General features: G+C 47.9%; 1 protein-coding gene across 1 annotated transcript; it reads right to left on the reverse strand.

The window, feature by feature from the left end:
• Positions 1 to 2,761: 2,761 nt before the first annotated feature.
• Positions 2,762 to 9,004, reverse strand: TMEM278 (transmembrane protein 278). The gene is made up of 2 exons (XM_010122373.2): positions 8,025 to 9,004; positions 2,762 to 4,298 (listed from the first exon to the last, which is right to left on the reverse strand). The coding sequence occupies exons 1-2, from the start codon at positions 8,292 to 8,294 to the stop codon at positions 4,029 to 4,031; spliced, it is 540 nt and encodes a 179-aa protein (XP_010120675.1). The 5' UTR covers positions 8,295 to 9,004; the 3' UTR covers positions 2,762 to 4,028.
• Positions 9,005 to 9,227: the final 223 nt, after the last annotated feature.

A 9,227-nucleotide genomic window follows, 5' to 3' on the forward strand; every position in this document is an offset into this window, starting at 1 on the left:
ATTTCATCAGCTTTGGATCTGGGCCGTTCAGTGATGACAGAGGAGCAGGGAAGCACAAATAAACACTGTATCGGACTAAAGTCTTGTTGGGTGGAAATATATTTTAGTGTCTTCTGAATGTACATCAGTGCCAGGTTAGTGCTATGGCTTTGAATCACAGAGAAGATGTTGCAGGAAAATTAAATCCATACATAGCTGGACCTTAAAAAGCTCAGTTAAAATACATTTCCTTCTGTCCTCCTCAGCACTTTGCTAAGCAGAGCCGTGCTCTGAACTCCACACTGGATCCGGAGCTCTCAGAACAAAGCCCTGTCTGTGAGAGTTCAGAAGAGGCAAGCATCGCTTGGTAGCACCCTGTCCCCACACTGTCAGTGGGCACGGTCCCTGCCTGGCACATCAGCCCTGCAGAAAGCAGGCTGGTGCAGCTGCCCTCGGGGTTTCATCCACGGCTGAGGATATTAAGGATGCCTCTGTACTCTCTACAGGAAATTTAGGATCAAACCAGTTTCCCATCAGAGCTACGGCACTGCTTGCAATGCGTTGCTGTTCTGCTGCAGAGAGGGAGCGTGCTTGCAGGTAGATTCATTTCCCCTTTGTTATTAAAACTCTCTGAGAAGTAACCAGTATCTCTGAGAAGTACCAAATTAAATCCATTTTGGTTTTATTAGGAAAGCTGTTGCAAATAACTCTTAATTTCTTCTGCAGAGGCAGCAATGGTTCACTACAATAGTTGCACTATAGCTCGGTTGAAGAACACTTTCCTTGTAAAAGCAGTTGGATTAAATGATAGGTGAGCAAAAGGACAGCAGCTCATATCAAATATCTGTCCTCAGTCAGCAAACATTGCCTCCAGGCAAAACCTTATTATCCCGTAGCACGGTATCTCCTTTTCATGAAACAGAACTTTCTTCTGTTTTTCCTCTTGCAACTACTTCTCTCCTTTTAACTCTTCAAGATGAGACAGAGACTGACAGCAGAGGTGCAGGAAAGAAACAGAAGGCCACACGAAAAGGGAAGAATGGCAGTGAACACAGTTAGCAGTAGCATCAATTGCGATTTATTTTTTTTTTAAAGGATGTTTCACTTCTCACGGGCTGAGGCACAACATGAGAGGATCATGCGCTGCTGACTCCGAGTTGGCTCTTTATTAAAGGAACTAATTGAAGGACTGTTTTATTAGCCCTGTGGACCAGAGCAGCTTGCTCATGCCTTCTCCAAATTTTCCCTCCTGAGTGTGTCTTTCCTAACATATTCCAAGCACAGCTGCAAGCACATCAAAGAGGGAGCACAGCTGTCCTCCAGGACCTTGTCACCGTACAGATGCAAACGCACCGCAACCTGCTGTCACAGCACCTTACAGAAGAGCATCACTCGGAGCAAAGCCACTCCTGTCACCCCAATTACAGCAGAAGGTGGTCCCCAGCCGATGAGGGCCCATCTCTCAGATGAGCTGCAGGATACAGGAAAGTCAGCAATCCTTTTTTGAGCCTGGATCTTAAATTTTAATGAAGGACAAGCCAGAGACAGAAAAGGTAGTGCTTCAGGGACCTTTGAGAGGCTGCTATTTGCAAACACCGTATACAAGTCTGCAGGACTCTCTAGGAAGCCATACACAGGCACGCGTCACCCTCATTGTGTTTTATGTTGGTTTTGCTAGGAGACAATCGGCTAATCCACTGCTGTGTCCCACAGTGAAGTGGGAACGCAGAGGTACTGCCTTTGCCATCCACTTGATCTGTCAGCTCCAGAGTATGTACAGAAAAGAAACTTTTTCTTCTTACTGCTTTGAAGCATCCAAAGATGTAACGGTAATCATTAAAGCCTGGAGCTTCCGAATAGACATCCTTTTATGGAAGGACAGAAGTCTCTAGCTTTAAGGAAAGAAGCTCAAACCAATCCCTTGCCGCACTTTTATTTCCCTTTTCAAGGCAGACAGTCCGTTATACTCATATAACAACTGCTAATGCATTCTTGCTCTCCTGAATGGCATCAGAACAATTTAGTCAGCACTCTCACCCTGCAAAATCCTAGAGGAATGGAAAAGCGTTAAAATGCAAACTCTACATCACTTCAGTCACTCAGGTTCTGGGATGGACCGATCCTGTCCGTTCCTCTTTGGCACATAGAAACATTAAGCAACAGCTAGAACTGTAAATGAAAAACACCACATCAGGGGCACCTGAAGTATTGTGGAAGTGGTTTGCGGAGGCTTTGGTTTAATGCAGCTGCCAGGATGGGACAGACGGCAATGAAGGCTGGCAGAACGATTTCGTTGGGCACGCATGGAGCCAGCAAAGTGGATATACTGCACTGCTGCTCATGTGCTCACAGCTCAAGGAGCTGCGCAAGATGCCTGCTTGCTGCACTGCAAAGCTGACACCAGTCATCACGAGGTAACGTGATGGCCAAAACCCAAACCAGTGACTAGCCTCTGAGAACAGGAGGTCCAGCAGCAGTGCCATGCCTACCTCCAGCTGTTCTTGTGTTGTTCTGGGCTGTTTTGGTGGACTAGACTGAGCGTCCTACTGTCCATGCACTGGGAGTTTCCTGCCAGTTTAATTCACTTTCACCTGCACTCACCACTGCTTATTTCTCTGGGTGGGACTAGGGCTCTGCAGGCTATTTAAACTGGAAAAATTAATCCTCAGAAAGAAAACAAATTACATTTTAAGTTACAGTGGTAGGTACTGTGGTACAGTGGGCACCACGTGGCCGTTCTGATGCAGCCAGGGCTGTGAGACAGAACAGAAACCCCCTCAGCAGAGTTTCAGCATGATCTTTATTTACAGATAACACTTGAAACGGTTATATTTGGGAGACAGGGGGACAGCAGCCAGCGGGAGTACAGAGCTTGCAGTGATCGGTAGCACACAGACCCCACGAACTGACCACAACAGAGACCCACAGTGGTTTGAAAGGAGAGAATCACGGATCAAGCTGCCACGCTTTTCCCTACCTGCCATACCGTCTCACACACACTGTGCTTGTCACTCAGTTGCAATTTATGGCACGTCGTATCCCAGATCCATAGCATTCAGCAGTCGGTTTGACCCTTTCCAGTTCTCCACCCAAACTGCAGCACTAACCTTAAATCTAGGTACCTACGACCCTCGGAAAACAAGACGTTATACACTGTCCCTCACAGGCAGAAGCTCTTAGCCCAGATCTGGGAGAACTTGTAGTGCTCAGCAGCCACCATGAGTCTTCAGTTCCTCCTCCTCATCCAGATTTAGCCCCAGACAAAACAACCTGACCCCAGCATAAAGGACAAGAAACTACTTGGTGGCTAACAACCATCAGCCGTTACCAGACAGGCATATTTCAGAGCAGCAACTGGCAGGGAAGAGACACAAAGATCAGCACTTGTTTCCACAGCCAACCCAGTGACCCAACTCAGGAACAGCAAAAGGAGCATAAGCACTGCTATGCACTATGGGAAAGCGGGATTGGTAAGTGAGGGAAGATCATCTGATGTGTAGGAAAGTGGTGGATCCCGGAGGCAGTGACCTACAGACACCTCTGTCAGAAACATTGGCAGTCCAGCACCTGGGAAAACTACAGCTGGTTCCTCTTGGCTGGATGCTTCAAAGGCTGCCTTCCCCAAAGAGACCTCTCCAAAGCACATAGCAACGCCAGCAGCCGCTCCCACCACTGTTTAATCGTGTACACATGCACTCTGTGTCCCATGTGAGGCAGAACATGCTGTGGAGACCAGAAACAGTACTGTGCTCTGAATGCAACAGGCAGTGGGAGAAGTCCCAGTTCTTTTCAGGGCTGAACACAGTCTTGACTCTTGAGTACTTGTGTCTTCTCTATTTCCCTCATGGTGGGCAGAGTCCTACTGTCCTACTCACAGACAAAGCTGTAGGAGATGGCCATTAACAGATCTTCCTTCTTCTCACATCTAAGTACTGCACAACCTTCATCTGCAGAGACCTCAGGATGGTGATTTTGGGAGGTGATGGTGGAGAGGGACAGGGCAGGGAGGAGAGGGTGCTGGCTGGGGCAGGACCTCTGGTGCTGCAAACTCATACCCAGGCCTTGACTTGCGTGTTCCACCCCTTGGCACAGCTGCACAGGCCTCCCTCCTCGTACCAGCGCCACTTCACGCCCTTGTACACAGCCCTGCTGTATGGCTGGAAGCACATGAAGAGATGGAGATGCTTTGCCAGGCTGCAGTAGATAGCCATGGCCACCACAATCAGAGGGGACATGATGATGAAGCCAAGAATAATGAGGGCAGAAGAGCTGTTGTCATCCAAGATGCTTTTGCAGTAGCGGGCATCTGAGTGCAGCACCTGTGGGAAGAGCGAGACAGAGCTTGGTCAAAGACCTGGTGGTCAAAGACAGGAGTGGTGACCGAAGTACCCAAGAGTTTCCAGTGCTTTCACAGAAAGACACCTCTTCCCTCCCTCCAAGCTGAGCTCAGCAATCTTCAGCCTACACCATGTGACGGACAACACATTTTTAATCAAGCTTACAATTATTGCAGCTTCACTGCGAGACAGGAGCACTGGGCGCTGATCCTGAAGCAGGGAACACTAATCTTTTTGTCATCAGCCTAGCACAGCGTAGCACTTGAGAGGCAGAAACCAAATAAAAACATCTCCTGCTGCTACATCCACGTAGGTGGCACAACACTTTGGAAGTTATAAAAAAGTAAATAAAATAGAGTAAGATGCTAGATTCTGCAGGCAGAGGGTGGTCATTCTGCAGGTACCCGCTGGCTGGAGACTCTCCAGGCTTTTGCCCCAGAACAGACCCCTCTGTGTTCTGTCTGTGGACACACTGTACTCATTCCTACCTCCTAGCATCTCTTTGTGCTGCAAAATCTGCCAGGAAAGCCCGTTCACCCCACGGTGCTGCAAAGCATCCAGCACACTAACTGGTCCTGCCTGAGTGGTATTTAAAGCCCTCTCCATCCTGGCAGCAGGAGAGCAGAGTCAAGCCACTCTTGTTCTGCGTTAACAAATGCTACAGGCAACCTTCATGTCCCCAGCTTCCTTTCCTTTTTCAACATACTTTCAGCAGAACAAGAAACACGACCCATCACACACAAAAAAATCCATCTAATGGATCTGCAGTGCAGACATCGGCCTCTGGCTTCTGGGAAGGCATTGAAAATCAGTAGCCCGGAGACAAAGGACTGCTCTTGTCGAGCCTTACTGCTGCAATCCCTCTCTATGCCCATTTAAGATCAAAGTCTGCGTTAAAAGACTCTTTACAGCTAATAGCAGCAGTTGCTTTCATTTCTGATGTCCTTGGCTGTACTCGAAAACCTTTTGCCGCTCCTCAAAGCCTTCGACTGGAGAGCACTGTGTGCGCAAAGGAGGAGAGGTTTTCCAAGGTGAGGGTTGAGCGGAGCGAAGCCGGAAGGGGTTATTCTGGAGGCAGACCTCATATTTTTTCCCATTTTGGGTCCAATTTGAAGTCCATATTTATGACTTTAAAGGATCAGTTTCCTATCATAGGAAAAATTGATTTAAGGGCTTTAAAGGCCATCTCCTACGAAACCTACCGTAAAAAGCCTCATGTTTTACAGAAGCTGCATCCACACCGCACTTGTGGAGACAGACTGGTCCTCGTACCAAGGCAACAGCCCACACTGCACTTTCTCCCAAGGAAAATGTATTAGGTTCTCTCTCATGAAGACTTACTCTTCAATAAAACAAAAGCCATTCTACACCCCTGCCCTTTTATATGCAAAAATTGTAACAGCAAAGGACTGCAAAAGGGAAGTACTGCAACCTACAATGAAGGGTTGCATGAGTATTCAGGTAGGCCAGGACCCCTCTGAGCCACTTTGGCTCTCTGTGGGCCCTCAAGAGCCTCCCACTTTACCCTGTTGGGCATCACACGCATCTGCATCCCATAGTAAAGCATCTCCAGAAGGTGCCAGAGCCACAGCAGGGATTGCCTGGCCCACAGGTACGCGATTTCTCTATGAATTATGCTTCATTCCGACTAGCAGCAGCACTTGTCTGCCCTGTTCCACAAAACAATTACCGTGACAGATGCCACCCTGTTCATTAGTTTGCAAGATCAGGAAAAGCTTTTTAATAACAGCAGCTCAGAGTTGTCATCATTTCAGGGCAATAAAAATCAAAGCCAAACCTCTCAGACCAGCAAATACATCAGCACCGCGAAAACAGTAACAGCACAGTCCCTTTGCCGGGAAGCTTTGAGACGAGGAACTGTGGGCTGACAACTGGTGTTGCTGGGATGTCAGCTGAATAATACAATGGCTTTATTGGGAAGTTTTATCCCCTTTAACCCCTCCTCAGAGTAAACGTCACTGGCACTACAAGTCCTGCCAAAGCAGCAGGTCTCTCGGAGCCGAGTGACAGTTTGCACATCTGAGAAATGTGATTTTACACTTCAGCTAGGCAGGGAGAGCATCTTCTTCATTGTGGAGTGAGACCTCCACAGCTGTATCCGTGCACAGCTCCACAAAAGTCAGAGCCTTACTGGGTTAAACTGGGAAAATGGCTGACCCAGGGGTCGTGGTTGGATCCTTTCCTACCACCCATGCTAGGATCTGCTCAGACAGAGGTCCCAGGGGCTTGAGTGATTAGATAGGATGCTCAGATTTCATTAGAAGGAAAGGGAAAAGACTTTCCTCTTTCAGTATTTCTCAGGTGAATACATTGGTTTGAGAAGATTTAAATAATTCTCCTTCTAGTTCAGGTTGTGTGGGATGGGAGGACCAATAGCATCTATATTTTGAGTCAATTCTCCCTGCTGGGAGAAGGTACTACAGCGTGGGCTTTTTTCCTCCAAAGCAGGAAGGAAAAGAGCTCTCCTAACTTCGGATAATCAGCAAGAGAAGTCATACTGAGCTGGTCTAACAGTTACTGCCTGAGGAAAACAGGAGAACTGCTTTTTCGCATCCACACTTAGCCAAGTGATTCAAAAATATTTATAGAAGTGTATCAAGAAATTTGTAAGTAATGCAGTCCAGAGGACAGACTGGAACAGACATGCATGCAGCCAGAGCCTTTACTGGCGAATTAGGCTCATTTGGTGGTGTGAGGAGCTGCACAGCACATTTGGGAGCACACCTGAATTCTAGATTGGCATAAGAAGGGGATTTTGTATTCTGTTAGACTTTACTCCTTCCATAATTAGCCATTAGGCAGATCAAACACTGCGAGGGCTTACTTAAATGGAAAATAACGAACCCTGTCAGAGCCCAGGTAGGACTCGTATGAACTGGAGGAGTTCAGGTCAGCAGCTCTCAGTATCAGAGGTCACAGAAAAGAGAGAAATATTGTGACATTAAAATGCAAACAGCAGCTCTGTGAAGCCAAGGAATGTGTTCACCTGACCTGTCACAGCTGCTCGCTATTTTCATGGGAATACAACTTTATTGCCCAATCAAGCTTCATTTCCCACAGTACTGGAAGAAGGGAGGGGTGAAAAAAAATGCATTGAGCTCATTCCTACCAGCATTCAGATGTGCCCACAAGATTGGCATCTCATGCAAGCTCGTTGGGAAATGCTACAGATTTCTCTGATCACTTTACACTTGAACAAGTGTACCAAGTGCGGTGCACAGGGGATGGGGACCAAGGGGTCCCATGCTGGCTCCGTCCCCGAGGAGCTGGGCAGCCAAAGGCAGCTTGTGTGTGTTCTGCCTCCACCCTAAACATGATGTATGGGCGCCAACCAACTACTTTACGATAATTAGTCCAGAAACCATAAAGCCCGTACTTCCCTAGACAAATGCACATGCCTGCCGTGCTGGTAGCTGTGTCACAGGCATCAAGCAGAGATCGCTCCCTTGTACGGCCAAGAGTCAGCACAAACGGCCATCAACCTGTTCTTGTCAGCCCAGTCTATGCACATACCCTCTGCCATGAAAAAAAAAAAAAAATCTATACACATACACACCCCTGTGAAAACAAAGCCAAAGCTCAGGGAGTCTTTACAGGCACCGCTCCCCGCGGGCTAAAATAAACCCTTCGGGATGGCCCTGCCTTCGAGGTGGCTGTTCGCAGCCAAAGGGAGCAAGGCTTACTTACCCGAGAGTGGCACTGGAAGCCAAAGTAAACCACCACAATGGTAGGAAGAAGCACAATGGTGAAGATAACAAACATCAGGAGCAAATTCATGAAAAAGACCAAGGAGTTGAGGGTGACTACCACCAGAGTCCATGCCAAGCAGCACCAGGGACTCCGTGGCTCCCTGGGAAGGAGCTGGTCATCAATGTCATATGGCGGGAGGCTAGGAATCATCCGAGACTTTTCTGAGAGGTTTTCTGCTCTGAAGTCCTCGGTATCCTGGCCAGACATTCTTCAAGAAGGTTGCTGATCAATCCACTCTCTTATCCAAAATGGTTCCTTTGCTTTTGGCCACAGACCTGGGAAATAATCCACAACGGCTTTTCCTGCCTCTTCTACACATGGACGAGAACACGTAAGCAGAGATTATAACGGAGCAAGGAAGGAAAGCTCTTTTGGCCACCTGCTTTCCCAGGACCTGGCAGCACAGGTTGTTTCCTTTCAGAATGTTTTCCAGCAGTGTCCCAACCTCAGTTTCAAAGTAGATGTGGCTGCTGGAAGTTGGACAATAGCTCTTATTTTGCCTTTGAATCCATAGTACTGAATTTGTTGTTGTTCTTCCTAGGATTACGAGTCCAAGATATCCCAAACAGTTGCTGTCTTAGCTTTGACAGGCTGCTTGGTTCCAGAGAATCCCTAGCTTTAGCATCCTCCTCCACCTTTGAGCTGTTTGCTAAGAATGTGAGGCTTAGGCGCTTTCAGACAGTTCCTTGACTTCAAATCATTTTTCCATGCTCTTCACTCGAGTAAATATTCCCGCTCAGCTCTCATCCAAACGAAGTGACCGGTGAAGATAACAAACAGCGGCTGTTCCTCCGCTCTCTGCCTTGCCGAGTCCTTGCTCGCACCTTGCAGAGCTGGAAGCGAAGGCTGGAGCAGCGTGTGGTTTCACCGCTCTCAGCCGCCTGCAGTCACAGACACTCAAATACAAGCAGCTTCTTCCTTTCCGAGCTGGCTCTGGAGCTTCGCAGCACCGCGCTGTTTACAGAGCAGATGCTGAAGCTGCTTTCTGTGCCAGCCAATCCTTTACATCTGTCTCGCTGCTGAAGTGATTTAGCACACAGCACCCAAGAGCCATGCTCAAACCATACATTCCTGGTCATGATGGTCCCTTTTCACTTTTAATTATCCTGCCTCTCATTCATTTTCTACAATCTCTATATT

The sequence above is a fragment of the Chlamydotis macqueenii genome, chromosome 21, assembly GCF_036417535.1.
Source record: "Chlamydotis macqueenii isolate bChlMac1 chromosome 21, bChlMac1.mat, whole genome shotgun sequence".
NCBI classification, from domain to species: Eukaryota; Metazoa; Chordata; class Aves; order Otidiformes; family Otididae; genus Chlamydotis; species Chlamydotis macqueenii.